Raw genomic sequence first — 17,319 nt, forward strand, 5'->3', positions numbered from 1 at the left:
TAATAGCAGCTCTCTGAACAATTACCGAGACCGATGTGCTCTGGCCCCTGGGAAAGGACCAAACTCTGGTTCCTGCGCAGATAGGCCAGATCCCCTTTGGGGGAGAAGATTACTTGGGGTGGATCATCGAATGCAGAGCAGTGTCCGACCTCCAACCTTGAAATCTCACGTGCTCTCTCCCTTCTTCCCCTCTTCACAGGCAGCCGGACAAGCTGAAGGTGGTCTGGACCCGGAGGAACAGGCGCATCTGCTCAAAGGTAGAGTAGTTCATCCATCCACCCGTTTTCTAACTGGGTCCTTCCTGTCCGGGGTCATGGGGGGTGGGGCAGAGTCTATCCCAGCAGGCAACAGGCGCAAGGCAGGGACTAGAGCAGGACTCTTGACTCGACAGAAATGCGAATTGAACGTATTTTTGTCGGTTACCCACAAAACACTGCTGCCACTCATTCAGAATGGCGATTGGCGGACGAGGGGTTACCCACGAGACACTGCTGCCGCTCATTCAGAATGGCGATTGGCGGAAGAGGGGTTACCCACGAGACACTGCTGCTCCTCATTCAGAATGGCGATTGGCGGAAGGGGGGTTACCCACGAGACACTGCTGCTCCTCATTCAGAATGACGATTGGCGGACGAGGGGTTACCCACGAGACACTGCTGCCGCTCATTCAGAATGGCGATTGGCGGACGAGGGGTTACCCATGAGACACTGCTGCTGCTCTTTCAGAATGGCGATTGGGTGACGGGGGGTCACCCATGAGACACTGCTGCTGCTCATGCAGAATGGCGATTGGCGGAAGAGGGGTTACCCACGAGACACTGCTGCTGCTCATGCAGAATGGCGATTGGGGGACGGGGGGTTACCCACGAGACACTGCTGCTGCTCATGCAGAATGGCGATTGGCAGTTGAGGGGTTACCCACGAGACACTGCTGCTGCTCTTGCAGAATGGCGATTGGGGGACGGGGGGTCACCTGGCTTCTCTTTTTGTTCCAGCCCCATGGATGGCAGCCGGGGATTAAGAACCCGTACCGCGGGATGGTGGTGTGGCCCGTACCGGAAAACGTGGACATCACCGTCACACTCTATAAGGTAGCCCTCCCTTGCCTGGGTCAGTGGGCACAGCTGCATTAGTGTCGTAGAGCAGAAGGGTAGATCCATTCGTCCATTTTATGCCTCATGATAAAGGGGAGCCGGAGCCTATCCCAGCAAGCAACAGGCACAAGGCAGGGTACACCCTGGGTGGGACGCCAGTCCATCGCAGGACGCACACAGACACAGACACTCGCTCTCAGAAGCTCAGTTTTCCCAGAAGCCAATTAACCTCCCGAGCACGTCTTTGGACTGTGGGAGGAAACCCATGCAAACATGGGGGAGAACATGCAAACTCCACACAGACAGCCCCCCCCCCCCCAGCTCTGGAGTTGAACCCAGGGCCCCAGTGCTGCAAGAACCACTGCGCCAGAGGGGTACTATAGAATGTAAATCGGGGGAAGTTTACAATGCGGTCTCACCGGCTGATTATTTGGCAACATTTTGGCCACGTGTGTTAAAGATCGAGACATCACTGCTCTGGAATGGGTTAGAGGGGGAATGATCATGATGACAGCGCAAGGCCCTGTTCAGACAGGCCAAAGGAACTGAATACACAAATACTATACTGTACACACCTCTATTACTACATACACAGAGTTACATACAGTACGTACTGTACACTGTACAATTACTATATACAAAGAGTTATGCACATACTATAGAGCAGAGATTGGAGGAGGTTATTGTAGATATACATTAGCATGCGTATTTGCACTGATCTCTCGGGAACTGCACAGAACAGCAGGCAGCACCACACAATGTAGACAGGACATTACAGACATAATAAATAACAACAACCAGAACCGTAAGTACATTGTAGAGAACAAGAAATAAACTTGGTAGTCCTTTCAAAAAGTGCAGAGGTGAATTGAATTCTAAAGCACTGCAGTTAGCTGTTAAGGAGACACAGACAGGCCTGAACAGTGCCTGTCGACTCTGGGTCGGTTCTCGCACCCTGGCCTGGAGTGACGGTGTGCGTTTTCGCTCCCTCTCCTGCAGGACCCTAATGCCGAAGAGTTTGAGGACAAGGACTGGACCTTCGTCATTGAGAATGTGAGTCGGTCGGCCTTGGTCGCCATATTTACTGCTGATGTCCACTGTTTCCTGCTTTCAACAGAGGTTGGAAAGGCCTGTGCTGTCCAGTATAGACCCAGGTTAGAAATCGTTGACAGATATCTGGTAAATGATGCAGATATTGTTGACCTGTTCTGTCACACTGGGCCTGTATTTCATTCTGAATCTGCTCTCTGAAACTGGGCCTGTACTCTCACTCTGGGCCTGTAGTGTCACTCTGGGCCTGTACTCTCACACTGGGCCTGTAGTGTCACTCTGGGCCTGTACTCTCACACTGGGCCTGTAGTGTCACTCAGGGCCTGTACTCTCACACTGGGCCTGTACTCTCACACTGGGCCTGTAGTGTCACTCTGGGTCTGTACTCTCAGTCTGGGCCTGTAGTGTCACTCTGGGCCTGTACTCTCACACTGGGTCTGTACTCTCACTCAGGGCCTGTAGTGTCACTCTGGGCCTGTACTCTCACACTGGGCCTGTAGTGTCACTCAGGGCCTGTACTCTCACACTGGGCCTGTAGTGTCACTCTGGGCCTGTACTCTCACACTGGGCCTGTAGTGTCACTCAGGGCCTGTAGTGTCACTCTGGGCCTGTACTCTCACACTGGGCCTGTAGTGTCACTCAGGGCCTGTACTCTCACACTGGGCCTGTACTCTCACACTGGGCCTGTAGTGTCACTCTGGGCCTGTACTCTCACACTGGGCCTGTAGTGTCACTCTGGGCCTGTACTCTCACACTGGACCTGTAGTGTCACACTGGGCCTGTAGTGTCACTCAGGGCCTGTAGTGTCACTCTGGGCCTGTACTCTCACACTGGGCCTGTAGTGTCACACTGGGCCTGTAGTGTCACTCAGGGCCTGTAGTGTCACTCTGGGCCTGTACTCTCACACTGGGCCTGTACTCTCACTCTGGGCCTGTAGTGTTACACTGGGCCTGTAGTGTCATTCAGGGCCTGTACTCTCACACTGGGCCTGTACTCTCACACTGGGCCTGTAGTGTCACTCTGGGCCTGTACTCTCACACTGGACCTGTAGTGTCACTCTGGGCCTGTACTCTCACTCAGGGCCTGTACTCTCACACTGGGCCTGTACTCTCACACTGGGCCTGTAGTGTCACTCTGGGCCTGTACTCTCACACTGGGCCTATACTCTCACTCTGGGCCTGTACTCTCACACTGGGCCTGTACTCTCACACTGGGCCTGTAGTGTCACTCTGGGCCTGTACTCTCACACTGGGCCTGTAGTGTCACTCTGGGCCTGCACTCTCACTCTGGGCCTGTAGTGTCAGTCAGGGCCTGTACTCTCACACTGGGCCTGTACTCTCACACTGGGCCTGTAGTGTCACTCAGGGCCTGTACTCTCACTCTGGGCCTGTACTCTCACACTGGGCCTGTAGTGTCACTCAGGGTCTGTACTCTCACACTGGGCCTGTACTCTCACTCTGGGCCTGTACTCTCACTCAGGGCCTGTACTCTCACACTGGGCCTGTAGTGTCACTCAGGGCCTGTACTCTCACACTGGGCCTGTATTGTCACTCAGGGTCTGTAGTGTCACTCTGAGCCTGTACTCTCACTCTGGGCCTGTACTCTCACACTGGGCCTGTAGTGTCACTCTGGGCCTGTACTCTCACACTGGGCCTGTAGTGTCACTCTGGGCCTGTACTCTCACACTGGGCCTGTACTCTCACACTGGGCCTGTAGTGTCACTCTGGGCCTGTACTCTCACTCTGGGCCTGTACTGTCACTCTGGGCCTGTACTCTCACTCTGGGCCTGTAGTGTCACTCTGGGCCTGTACTTTCACACTGGGCCTGTAGTGTCACTCTGGGCCTGTACTCTCACACTGGGCCTGTAGTGTCACTCTGGGCCTGTACTCTCACACTGGGCCTGTAGTGTCACTCTGGGCCTGTACTCTCACACTGGGCCTGTAGTGTCACTCTGGGCCTGTACTCTCACACTGGACCTGTAGTGTCACTCTGGGCCTGTACTCTCACACTGGGCCTGTAGTGTCACTCTGGGCCTGTACTCTCACACTGGGCCTGTAGTGTCACACTGGGCCTGTACTCTCACACCGAGCCCTAAAAACGGCGTGTCCTCCTGACCGTCACCCCCCGCCACCTCTCCCGCAGGAGTCCAAGGGGCACCGCAAGGTGCTGGCGTCGGTGGACGTCAACATGAAGAAGTACGCCAGCGCCCTCCCCAGCCAGACCGACCTGACGCTGAAGCTCAAGCCGCTGTCGGTGAAGGTGGTGGAGGCCACGCTGAAGCTCTCCCTGTCCTGCGTCTTCCTGAAGGAGGGCAAGGCCACGTAAGTAATCCACTTCATCAGATACGGTATAGCGCCTTTCAGAGTGGCGTGCAGAGTCCAGACGACGGGCGTCCCTGCGGGTGATGCGTGGGTGCTCTCCTCCCGCAGGGACGAGGACATGCAGAGTCTGGCCAGCCTGATGAGCGTCAAGCCCGCCGACATCGGCAACCTGGACGACTTCGCCGACAGCGACGAGGAGGAGGAGAGGAGGTCGGGCGCCGGGGCCAGCCTGGCTGCCGCCGCCATCGGTACTGACTGCCCTGCCGGTCCCCCGTGCTGTTACTGCTCTGTCCCACTGCTGTTGCCCCCTCTCTGGGTCTGAGTCAGAGTACTGCCCCTCTCTGGGCCTGTGTCCCACTGCTGCCCCTCTCTGGGTCTGAGTCAGAGTACTGCCCCCTCTCTGGGTCTGAGTCTCACTGCTGCCCCTCTCTGGGCCTGAGTCAGAGTACTGCCCCTCTCTGGGCCTGAGTCAGAGTACTGCCCCTCTCTGGGCCTGAGTCTCACTGCTGCCCCTCTCTGGGTCTGAGTCAGAGTACTGCCCCCTCTCTGGGCCTGAGTCAGAGTACTGCCCCTCTCTGGGCCTGAGTCTCACTGCTGCCCCTCTCTGGGCCTGAGTCAGAGTACTGCCCCCTCTCTGGGCCTGAGTCAGAGTACTGCCCCCTCTCTGGGTCTGAGTCAGAGTACTGCCCCCTCTCTGGGCCTGAGTCAGAGTACTGCCCCCTCTCTGGGTCTGAGTCAGAGTACTGCCCCCTCTCTGGGCCTGAGTCAGAGTACTGCCCCCTCTCTGGGCCTGAGTCCCACTGCTGCTGCCCCTCTCTGGGCCTGAGTCAGAGTACTGCCCCTCTCTGGGCCTGAGTCAGAGTACTGCCCCCTCTCTGGGCCTGAGTCAGAGTACTGCCCCCTCTCTGGGCCTGAGTCTCACTGCTGCCCCTCTCTGGGTCTGAGTCAGAGTACTGCCCCCTCTCTGGGTCTGAGTCAGAGTACTGCCCCCTCTCTGGGCCTGAGTCCCACTACTGCCCCTCTCTGGGTCTGAGTCAGAGTACTGCCCCCTCTCTGGGCCTGAGTCAGAGTACTGCCCCTCTCTGGGCCTGAGTCTCACTGCTGCCCCCTCTCTGGGTCTGAGTCAGAGTACTGCCCCTCTCTGGGCCTGAGTCCCACTACTGCCCCCTCTCTGGGTCTGAGTCCCACTACTGCCCCTCTCTGGGTCTGAGTCAGAGTACTGCCCCTCTCTGGGTCTGAGTCCCACTGCTGCCCCTCTCTGGGTCTGAGTCAGAGTACTGCCCCTCTCTGGGCCTGAGTCAGAGTACTGCCCCTCTCTGGGCCTGAGTCCCACTGCTGCCCCCTCTCTGGGTCTGAGTCAGAGTACTGCCCCTCTCTGGGCCTGAGTCCCACTACTGCCCCTCTCTGGGCCTGAGTCAGAGTACTGCCCCTCTCTGGGCCTGAGTCCCACTGCTGCTGCCCCCTCTCTGGGTCTGAGTCAGAGTACTGCCCCTCTCTGGGCCTGAGTCCCACTGCTGCCCCTCTCTGGGCCTGAGTCCCACTACTGCCCCTCTCTGGGCCTGAGTCCCACTGCTGCCCCTCTCTGGGCCTGAGTCACAGTACTGCCCCTCTCTGGGCCTGAGTCCCACTACTGCCCCTCTCTGGGCCTGAGTCAGAGTACTGCCCCTCTCTGGGCCTGAGTCCCACTGCTGCCCCTCTCTGGGCCTGAGTCACAGTACTGCCCCATCTCTGGACCGGGGCAAATCAGAAGGGGAAGACAGGCTCTTCCTACCTGCGTCTCACGTCCGCAGCGCCATGCGGGAGACTCAGCTGTGATTGGAGCGGAGGCGCATCCGTTGCTGACATCATCGCCAGCCTGCGGGTGACCGGGATGCTGCAGAGCAGAGCCCTGGTCTGGCCGTCACCAGCTGGTCAGGTGCAGCTGGCTAATTGCTGAGGCTGCGCCTAACGAGCTCCTCGTACAGCCCTTCCCAGAATCCCCCCGGGAGTGGAAGAGTGGTCAGCTAAGGATTCTGGGGACGCTCGAGACCGCACAGCCGCCGCCAGCCGGTCAGAATCTTGTTTTCGGAGCGCGGAGGAAGGTGGAACTGGAGTGTCTCGGGCTTCTGGCCTGCCCTCAGTGTAGCATCACTCTTCCTCACCCTCTCTCGCTCTTCCTCTCTCTCTTTCTCACTCCTGCCCTCTGTTTGTCTTTCCCACCCACACGTGCCCTCCTTTCCTTTCCTCCAAACTCCTGGCCCCCAACTCGGCCCTGTCTCTGCTGCCTCTCCTCCTCTTCCTCCTCTCCCACCTCCTCCTCCCCCCTCCCCCTCTTCCTCCTCTTCCTCCTCTCTCACCTCCTCCCCCCCTCTTCCTCGTCTTCCTCCTCCCCCTCTCCCTCCTCTTACTCCTCTCTCACATCTCCTCCTCCTCTCCCCCTCTTCCTCGTCTTCCTCCTCCCCCTCTCCCCCTCTCCCCCTCTCCCTCGTCTTCCTTATCCCCCTCTCCCCCACTTCCTCCTCTTCCTCCTCTCTCACATCTCCTCCTCCTCTCCCACCTCCTCCTCCCCCCTCCCCCTCTTCCTCCTCTTCCTCCTCTCTCACCTCCTCCCCCCCTATTCCTCGTCTTCCTCCTCCCCCTCTCCCCCTCTTCCTCCTCTTCCTCCTCCTCCTCCTCTCCCCCTCTTCCTCGTCTTCCTCCTCTCCCACCTCCTTCTCCTCTCCCCCTCTTCCTCCTCTTCTCCTCTCTCACATCTCCTCCTCCTCTCCCACCTCCTCCTCCCCCCTCCCCCTCTTCCTCCTCTCCCACCTCCTTCTCCTCTCCCCCACTTCCTCCTCTTCCTCCTCTCTCACTTCTCCTCCTCCTCTCTCCCTCTTCCTCGTCTTCCCTACTCTCCCACCTCCTTCTCCTCTCCCCCTCTTCCTCCTCTTCCTCCTCTCTCACATCTCCTCCTCCTCTCCCCCTCTTCCTCCTCTTCTCCTATCTCACATCTCCTCCCCCCTCCCCCTCTTCCTCCTCTCTCACCTCCTCCTCCCCCTTTTCCCCCTCTCCCCCTCTTCCTCCTCTTCCTCCTCTCTCACATCTCCTCCTCTCTCTCCCACCTCCTCCTCCCCCCTCCCCCTCTTCCTCCCCTCTCACCTCCTCCTCCCCCTCTCCCCCTCTTCCTCCTCTTCCTCCTCTCTCACATCTCCTCCTCTCCCCATCTCTCACCTCCTCCTCTCCTTCTCCCCCTCTCCTGTCCTCCGTCTCTCAGCGCCTCTCCCTCCAGCCCGACAGAAGGAGTGGACCCCAGTTATTGTTAAGAGCAGTCACCCCAACGGTACCTCAGCACCCCCTTCCCCCCACACTGTGTCCCGATGTGTCCTGCTCCCTGCTGTACCCCTGTAACACTCTTTGGGGGTGGCGTCTCTCTGTAGTGTCTCTCCTCTCCCTGCCCCCTGCTGTACCCCCACTGTACCCCTGTAACACTCTTTGGGGGTGGCGTCTCTCTGTAGTGTCTCTCCTCTCCCTGCCCCCTGCTGTACCCCCACTGTACCCCTGTAACACTCTTTGGGGGTGGCGTCTCTCTGTAGTGTCACTCCTCTCCCTGCCCCTGCTGTACCGCCGCTGTACCCCTGTAACACTCTTTCGGGGTGGTGTCTCCTCTCCCTGCCCCCTGCTGTACCCCCGCTGTACCCCTGTAACAGTCTTTGGGGGTGGCGTCTCCTCTCCCTGCCCCCTGCTGTACCCCCGCTGTACCCCTGTAACAGTCTTTGGGGGTGGCGTCTCCTCTCCCTGCCCCCTGCTGTACCCCCGCTGTACCCCTGTAACAGTCTTTGGGGGTGGCGTCTCCTCTCCCTGCCCCCTGCTGTACCCCCGCTGTACCCCTGTAACAGTCTTTGGGGGTGGTGTCTCCTCTCCCTGCCCCCTGCTGTACCCCCGCTGTACCCCTGTAACAGTCTTTGGGGGTGGCGTCTCCTCTCCCTGCCCCCTGCTGTACCCCCGCTGTACCCCTGTAACAGTCTTTGGGGGTGGCGTCTCTCTGTAGTGTCTCTCCTCTCCCTGCCCCCTGCTGTACCCCCACTGTACCCCTGTAACAGTCTTTGGGGGTGGCGTCTCTCTGTAGTGCCTCTCCTCTCCCTGCCCCCTGCTGTACCCCCGCTGTACCCCTGTAACAGTCTTTGGGGGTGGCGTCTCCTCTCCCTGCCCCCTGCTGTACCCCCGCTGTACCCCTGTAACAGTCTTTGGGGGTGGCGTCTTCTCTCCCTGCCCCCTGCTGTACTCCCGCTGCAGGAGGGAGGTGTGTGTGTGCCCCCTGTAGGGTTTGGGGTGACCGCAGTGCCCAGAGCGCAGTGGGGTGCTCTGCCCTGTGCAGGGTGTGGAAGAGACTGTTAGAGAGAGAGACGCTTCTTCAACCTGCTTCTCTCTCTCTCTCCTCTCTCTGGCCTTTTTCTGTCTCTCTGTGCCTCCATCTCTCCCACTCCTCTCTCTCTCCCACTCCTCTCTCTCCTACTCCTCTCTCTCCCTGTCTATCTCTCCTACTCCTCTCTCTCCCACTCCTCTCTCTCCCTGTCTATGTCTCCTACTCCTCTCTCTCCTACTCCTCTCTCTCCCTGTCTATCTCTCCTACTCCTCTCTCTCCCACTCCTCTCTCTCCCTGTCTCTCTCCCACTCCTCTCTCTCCCACTCCTCTCTCCCCCACTCCTCTCTCTCCCTGTCTCTCTCCTACTCCTCTCTCTCCCTGTCTCTCTCTCCCACTCCTCTCTCGCCCACTACTCTCTCTCCCTGTCTCTCTCTCCTACTCCTCTCTCTCTGTCTCTCTCTCCTACTCCTCTCTCTTCCTGTCTCTCTCTCCTACTCCTCTCTCTCCCACTCCTCCCTCTCTCCCTCTGTGCCTCCTTTCCTGTCACCCTCTCCCTGCCTCTCCCTCCCACTCCCCTCTCCCCCTCCCTCCCTGCCTCCTCCTCTCTCTCTCTGCCTGTCTCTCTCCTTCCTCAGTGCCTCCCTGTGCCTCCTGCAAGGCCGGAGCCGGGCCCCCGGGGGCCCCCTCCCTGAGCCCCCCCCGGGCGGGCGCTGCTCCCGCGCCCCGCTGCTCCCCCTACGCCTACACCGTCCCCGCCTTCGCCCCGGCCCACCCGCCGGCCCTGCCCGCCGTCTTCCAGCCCGCCGGCGGCTCAGGTACGCCCCCCCCGGCAGCGCGGCCCCCCCTCCCAGCCCCGCAGAGCGCCGCGTCTCTAGTGTCGGGGTCCCCTGTCCCTGCGGCTAGCTCTCACTCGGGTTACCCCATCCTCCACCCCCCTGTAGGACGATCCTCTGGGCCAAACCGGTTCCAATCCTAATAATACTAATCCTTACACTTATATAGCGCCTTTCTGGACTTCAAACCCATGATTCCTCTAACGAGCTAAAGAATTAATTGAAACTGGACTACTCTGTCCTGAAGGGTCTTTGATTGAACCGAACCTAGCGCCTTATTTTAAAAAATAACAGTTCCTGACACTTCTATAGCGCCTTTCTGGACTCCCCCACTCAGAGCTCTGTACAGGTCAGGGGGATCCCCTCCACCCCCAGCAGTGTGCAGCTCACCCTGCGGTCCGTGTGGGTCCTGATGCCCCAGTATAGTGACGGGGGACACTAGACTGTAAACAGGCGCCGTCCTTCGGATGAGACGTCAAACCGAGGTCCTGACTCTCTGTGGTCATTAAAAACCCCAGGGTGTCTCTCGAGAAGAGTAGGGGTGTCACCCCGGTGTCCTGGCCAAATTCCCCCCCCCTGGCCTTTACCCATCATGGCCTCCTAATAACCCCCCTCTCTGAACTGGCTCCATCACTCTGCTCTCCTCCCCACTGAGAGCTGGGGTGTGGGGGGAGCGGACTGGCGCCTCATCCAGGTGGGGGTACACACTGCTGGGGGGTGGAGGGGATCCCCATGACCTGTACAGAGCTCTGAGTGGAGAGTCCAGAAAGGCGCTATAGAGGTGTCAGGAATTGTTACAAAGGACCCTTCAAGGCAGAGTAGTCCAGTTTCAATGAATCTTTTAGCTCGTTAGAGGGATCATGTGTTTGAACATGTGCTTGATCACACAGTAACACTCCATCACTTCCTTCAAAACTTCCTTGAAGAGTCTCGGGCTGTATGAAGTCGACGTTTTCGCTTCTCCTTGCCGTTCCGTCAGTGGCCGCTAGGTGGCAGCACGACAACTCAGTCAGTTCCCAGGTTACAAACAAGGCGGCACAATTTAGCCCGTCCAAGGGATTGGGCTGCTTGATAATCTGTGATAATAATCACTGACTGCACCATAAATGAACCCTAATAAGCTTGCAATATCTAGAGCCTGGTTTGGATTGGTATGCAGTGCAGGAAAAAGTCACTTAACATTATTTAACAGTTCTTTCAGTGACTGCTGGAAACAATATAGTAAAATGTTGTTGCTTTGTCGTGACAACATTTTTGTTTTGAGATCTTATTATCTACCATTTCCTCATATGTTGTCATCTTCAGTACTGCCTCCGATGTCATTAAAAGCAGATATTCTCCTCGCACACAAGAGGTGTTGCAGTTATACAAAATGTGATATTATTTCTGTAGCATCTTTCATACCAGAAGACCCCAAAAGATCCTGAAAGATCTTAACATAGAGCTGGGGATCCACTTCATGCCCCAGTGCAAACTGCAGAGCCCCACCTGGGAGACACACAGTGTTCATTCTGCACCAGCAGCCCCACCTGGGAGACGCACAGTGTTCATTCTGCACCAGCAGCCCCCACCTGGGAGACACACAGTGTTCATTCTGCACCAGCAGCCCCACCTGGGAGACGCACAGTGTTCATTCTGCACCAGCAGCCCCCACCTGGGAGACACACAGTGTTCATTCTGCACCAGCATCCCCACCTGGGAGACACACAGTGTTCATTCTGCACCAGCAGCCCCACCTGGGAGACACACAGTGTTCATTCTGCACCAGCAGCCCCACCTGGGAGACACACGGTGTTCATTCTGCACCAGCAGCCCCCACCTGGGAGACGCACGGTGTTCATTCTGCACCAGCAGCCCCACCTGGGAGACGCACAGTGTTCATTCTGCACCAGCAGCCCCCACCTGGGAAACACACAGTGTTCATTCTGCACCAGCAGCCCCCACCTGGGAGACGCACAGTGATCATTCTGCACCAGCAGCCCCACCTGGGAGACGCACAGTGTCCATTCTGCACCAGCAGCCCCCACCTGGGAGACACACGGTGTTCATTCTGCACCAGCAGCCCCAACCCGGGAAACACACAGTGTCCATTCTGCACCAGCAGCCCCCACCTGGGAGACACACAGTGTTCATTCTGCACCAGCGGCCCCCACCTGGGAGACGCCCAGTGCTCATTCTGCACCAGCAGCCCCCACCTGGCTGTTTCACTAATTGAATTAAGGGGTGTCATTTGAGTCAGTCTGTGGTCAGATGGTTCGGACCCCACTGGAGTTAACAGCCACAGGACCAGTAATGACCAGGTAGCGAGGACCCACCTTTAACCTCTCATTCCGAGCTCGACACCTCCTGGAGCCCAGCGTCCAGAGGGAGAGCGCCCCCTACAGGTCCCCTTAGAGCTCACTGTGTCCTCTTCCTTCATTGTTTCCTGACTCTCTCTCTCTCTCTCTCTCCTCTCTCCCCCCTCGGCCCCCCAGCGCCCGTCTCCGCCGCCCGCAGGCACGAGTCCAGACCCCCGGGGGCTCACGGCGTCCCCCCTGCCACCGCGGCTGCGGGCACAGCCCTTTTCTGCTCTTCCTCCTCCTCTTCCTCCTCCTCTGCCGGCCCCACGCCCACGTCTCTGCTCCCGCCCAGGCCCCCCCGACGTGTGACCGCCCCAGCCCCTACCCCTGCCCCTGCCTTTGCCCCTGCCCCTGCTGCTCCTGCCTTTGCCCCTTCCTTTGCCCCTGCCCCTGCTCCTACCTCTACTGCTCCTTCCTTTGTCCCTGCCCCTGCCCCTGCTGCTCCTGCCTTTGCCCCTGCCCCTGCCCCTGCCCCTGCTGCTCCTGCCTTTGCCCCTGCCCCTGCTGCTCCTGCCCCTACTGCTCCTGCCTTTGCCCCTGCCCCTGCTGCTCCTGCCCCTGCTCCTACTGCTCCTTCCTTTGCCCCTGCCTCTACCCCTACTGCTCCTTCCTTTGCCCCTGCCCCTGCTGCCCCTTCCTTTGCCCCTGCCCCTGCCCCTGCCCCTACTGCTCCTTCCTTTGCCCCTGCCCCTACCCCTACCCCTGCTGCTCCTGCCCCTACTGCTCCTGCCTTTGCCCCTGCCCCTGCTGCTCCTGCCCCTACTGCTCCTCCCTTTGCCCCTGCCCCTGCTGCTCCTGCCTTTGCCCCTTCCTTTGCCCCTGCCCCTGCCCCTGCTCCTGCTCCTACTGCTCCTTCCTTTGCCCCTGCTCCTGCCTTTGCCCCTGCCCCTGCTCCTGCCTTTGCCCCTGCTGCTCCTCCTGCCCCTGTCTCTACCCCTGCTCTTGCCCCTGCCCCTGCTCCTGCCCGCCCTCCTGCCCCTGCCCCTGCTCCTGTCTCTACCCCTGCTCTTGCCCCTGCCCCTGCCCCTACCCCTGCCCCTGCTCCTGTCTCTACCCCTGCTCCTGCCCCTGCCCCTGCCCCTACCCCTGCTCTTGCCCCTGCCCTTGCTCCTGCCCCTGCCCCTACCCTTGCTCTTGCCCCTGCCCGCCCTCCTGCCCCTACCCCTGCTCTTGCCCCTGCTCCTGCCCCTGCTCTTGCCCCTGCCCGCCCTCCTGCCCCTGCCCCTGCTCCTGCCCCTGCCCCTACCCCTGCTCCTGCCCCTGCCCGCCCTCCTGCCCCTGCCCCTGCCCCTGCCCCTACCCCTGCTCCTGCCCCTGCCCCTGCCCCTGCTCTTGCCCCTGCCTGCCCTCCTGCCCCTACCCCTGCTCCTGCCCCTACCCCTGCTCCTGCCCCTGCCCTGCCTACAGTCTTCCAGCCTGCAGCTGGCACAGGTACAGACGGGCTCGCTGGATCAGTCGGTGCCTCGCGCATGTCAGCCGCATGTCGTGAGTCTGGGCAGCAGAGACGTCCTGTTAAAACTGAGTCCCAGTGGCACGGCTTTACGCAAAGGGCGGCGGGGGTGTGGAGCAGGCTGTCCGGCCGTGCTGTAGAAGCCGATAACCTCATTTTTCTCGGGAAGAGAGCCTGGTACCAATTATTTACCGAGCAACCGAAGGGCCTCGGCTCATTTTAAGACCTTCAATGTAAATTGAATCTTCATCGCACCTCCTTCTTGCTCGCTGTGCATGGTTTCATATTAGCCCTCCCTGCCCAGAGTGCACGTCAGTGCTGCTGGGAGCAGTGTGCAGCGCACCCGTGCATGCCTGTGTGTTTCTGGGTGCCCCTCCTCACTCCCGTCCCCCCCAACGAGTGACAGTGGGTGCCTGTTCACGGCCCCCAGTTCCTTCACCTTAATGGGTCGATTTGAGGGAGGTGGGGGGGGGGGCCCGGTGGCACAGCGCCGGGGCTCCGGGTTCCATTCCGGACCTGGGGTGCTGTCTGGGTGGAGTTTGCATGTTCTCCTCGTGTTGTTGTGGGGTTCCCTCCAGGTGCTCCTGTTTCCCCCCACATGTCTTGGCTCATTGGGCTTCTGGGAAAACAGGCCCTGGTGTGTGTGTGTGTGTGTGAGTGTGAGTGTGAGTGTGTGTGTGAGTGTGTGTGTGAGTGTGTGTGTGTGTGAGTGTGTGTGTGTGTGTGTATGTGTGTGTGTGTGTGTGAGTGTGTGTGTGGGTGTCCTGTGATGGACTGGAATCCCGCCCAGGGTGTAGTCTGCCTTGTGCCCCCGTTGCTTGCTGGGATAGACTCCAGCTCCCCCCGCCACCCTGGACTGGATAAAGGGGTTCGAAAAACGGCCGATCAGGCGTGAGGGGCGCTTGCCTTGCAGTCGGGCGCCCCCACCCCCTTTATTTTCAAAGAGCAGAGGGGGCACCCCCCCTCTTCGGCTCCAGCCGTATAGGCGAGCTCCTGGGGGGACCCCAGAGACGCTCAGCGGGTGTGCTTCTGTGCTTCCAGAGATCCAGAGGGAGCTGGGCACGCTGGCTGAAGAGGAGGACGACTCCAGCGCCGCCTGTCAGGGTGAGTCCCCGGAGCGCCGGGTCCCGGAGGAACTCCCCGCCCGCGGGCAGGTGGTTCCGGTTCTCCTCAGGCTTGTTTTCCATGCACCCCCCAGCAGCGATCCGGATCACATCCGGATCACATGGGCAGGATGGCTGCCACCAGCTGTTCACAGCTGTTCAGGCCACTCGGCCCAGCAGTCTGCAAGAGGGGGTTTTTTTTAGCTGTTCCGGCGCATCTCATCTTTGGGCAGCCAGCCGCAAGCTGTCAACAGCTGGGGCTTTCGGCCTTGAGACATTAGCCGGGTCTGCTGCTACTTTACGGTCCTCAGGCTTCATGAGCAAAGGACCGTGCACTCCGCATTTGGACAGAATGGGCCACTCCTCTGAGACATACCATGCTCTTAAGAGTTCAGTGTATGAAGAACTTAGGGTCTGAAAAGTTGGGGTTTTCCACATATTAAAAATGTTGCACACCCTAATATACTGTATAGCAACACGGCACGCTCAGATCGTCTGCATGGGCTTTTAATATTAATATTGTATTTTTTTTTATGAAGGGACTCAGTTCTCGTCCTGCTGATTTCATCCACAGGGTCAAAGGTCAACGCCGGCGCCCAGGAAAGCGAGTGGGTCCCCACTGTCAAACCGGCCCCCCGCCCTCTGAGCATCGGCCGCCCCGAAGACCTTCCCCGGCCTCCCCGGGCCGCGGGCAGCATCAGTATCGCCAACCAGGGGCCCCACCCGCCCGCCGGGACCAGCGCCGGCCCGGGAGGAGAGCCGGCGTCGCCCGAGCCGAGCCCCGCCCCGGAGGAGGGAGGCAAAGTGAAGACGTGGGGCGGAAGAGGGGCAGGAGGGGCCGCCCTGCACAGAGGGTACGTGTATGAGGAAACCACTGTCCGACACAGCTTGGCAAACATGACATAAGAGAGGAGATTATTAGCTGTAAGCACATGTACATCGGGATTCATAAATCAGCTGTTCACTCGGAAACGTGCACAGTACAGTGGCCAACACTGTCACACAATGAGCACAGTCGTTTACAGAACAGTAAATAATAATAATTAATAAGATCAGATCACTTTATCGGCCATATACAATTTCTTGCATTAGGGATGTGTCTTTTCACAGACCCCAGCTTGCTCTCCAGGAGACACACAGACAGGGAGAGAGAGAAGCTGGGGGTCAGAGCGCAGGGTCGGCCATTTATACAGCGCCCCTGGAGCAGCTGGGGGGGTGAAGGGCCTTGCTCAGGGGCCCCACGGAGTAGGATTCCTCTGCCGGCCGCGGGATTCGAACCAGCAACCTCCCAGACACACACCACACTTTATTGTTGTAATAATGACAGTACATCAAAGCACAACAACTTATAATGGGTAGTACAGGACCATAAACACATCAATACGTTCATTTGAATAAACAATATAATAATAATAAACTTTATTTTATAAAGCGTCTTTAAAGGTGGCTTCTCAAAGCGCTTTACAGAATGACAACAATAATAAATAAAAAGAATACACAATGACCGTGGATGGTGGTACTGAGTCTGGATTTGAAGGAGTTTAGAGAAGGTGACTCTCTGATATCCTTGGGCAGAGAGTTCCAGAGCTTGGGGGCATAACAGGAGAAGGCCCTGTCACCCCTACAATGTAGACGGGGCTTGGGGGGGACAGTAAGGAGAGCAGAATTCGAAGAGCGAGGGTTGCGAGGTGGGGAGCAGGGCGATAATAGCTCAGACAGGTACTGAGGTGCCAAGCCATGCAGAGCCTTATAGGTGAGCATGAGGATTTTAAAGTCTACACAGAATAGCAGGCTAAACCGGTGTCATTAAACAGTAGTGCTAGTGTATAGCCTGGGTGTGCTGTTACGAGAAACGAGGGCTTCATGTGTTACGTAGTGTGGCACCGTGGCCCCAGCAATGCTAACGTCTGAGCTCACCTGCCTCACCGGAGGGCTGGGGAAACCGGCCTCGGCCAGTCAGCGAGCTGATCTGGCGCCGTAGAAGGGACCAGCTCGGAGAGACCCGGGCTCAGTTCAGAGACGAATCTCGCGGGCTTAAGTGAAACACCGGCCGTCTGTAGCTTCTGAGCCGGAGGCATTCCTTGTCTCCCCCTACCGACTGCTGCCGAAATGTGTCATCTGTTCCCTGGCCAAACAGGATCAGCCAGTTGTAATAGTGTGATAATAGTGCAAGGGACATCAGAAATTGTGTGACTCTGGACCAGGGTGGGGAGGCTGGGTTGGTATGACACTAGCTGATTAAGGATCCCTGGCCAAACAGGATCAGCCGATTCTACTAGGGATTGTATCCCAGGGACACCAGGACAGCTGTCAGGTTGAGGGGGCAGAAGTACTGCAGGTTTAATACCGGTCCCTGGCCAAACAGGATCAGCCGATTCTACTAGGGATTGTATCCCAGGGACACCAGGACAGCTGTCAGGTTGAGGGGGCAGAAGTACTGCAGGTTTAATACCGGTCCCTGGCCAAACAGGATCAGCCGATTCTACTAGGGATTGTATCCCAGGGACACCAGGACAGCTGTCAGGTTGAGGGGGCAGAAGTACTGCAGGTTTAATACCGGTCCCTGGCCAAACAGGATCTTGGCCAGATGTGTGTGGTTGAGGCCTGGGAGGGGAGGGGAGGCTGGGTGGGACAACATCAGCTGATGAGGGAGATTACCCGAATCGTCGCCAGGTCTCGTGGACTAGAAGTTACCTGTAAAACCTGGTGCGGCCTCCCAGGAACAGGATTGCCTGTTTTGATTGTCACTAGTGTACAGGTCGCCTAACCAAAGCAGGAGTGCAGGGATGTGCTTCTCAGCTGCAGTTC

General features: G+C 58.5%; 1 protein-coding gene across 21 annotated transcripts in view; it reads left to right on the forward strand.

Moving 5' to 3' along the window:
* LOC107075882 (EH domain-binding protein 1-like protein 1) overlaps positions 1-17,319 on the forward strand; it is a 66,140-nt gene that overhangs the window by 17,459 nt on the left and 31,362 nt on the right. For 16 of the 21 annotated variants that reach the window (XM_069180527.1, XM_069180528.1, XM_069180535.1 and 13 more), the window contains exons 2-11: positions 200-257; positions 996-1,091; positions 2,094-2,147; positions 4,287-4,465; positions 4,574-4,713; positions 7,698-7,763; positions 9,422-9,601; positions 12,094-13,389; positions 14,450-14,512; positions 15,086-15,365. In XM_069180527.1, the coding sequence (XP_069036628.1) occupies positions 200-257; positions 996-1,091; positions 2,094-2,147; positions 4,287-4,465; positions 4,574-4,713; positions 7,698-7,763; positions 9,422-9,601; positions 12,094-13,389; positions 14,450-14,512; positions 15,086-15,365 (2,412 nt within the window). The remainder of the gene's footprint in view (positions 1-199; positions 258-995; positions 1,092-2,093; positions 2,148-4,286; positions 4,466-4,573; positions 4,714-7,697; positions 7,764-9,421; positions 9,602-12,093; positions 13,390-14,449; positions 14,513-15,085; positions 15,366-17,319) is intronic. The other 5 variants (XM_069180529.1, XM_069180531.1, XM_069180532.1 and 2 more) reach the window with 5 other exon arrangements.

This window comes from Lepisosteus oculatus, chromosome 18, assembly GCF_040954835.1.
Source record: "Lepisosteus oculatus isolate fLepOcu1 chromosome 18, fLepOcu1.hap2, whole genome shotgun sequence".
NCBI lineage: Eukaryota > Metazoa > Chordata > Actinopteri > Semionotiformes > Lepisosteidae > Lepisosteus > Lepisosteus oculatus.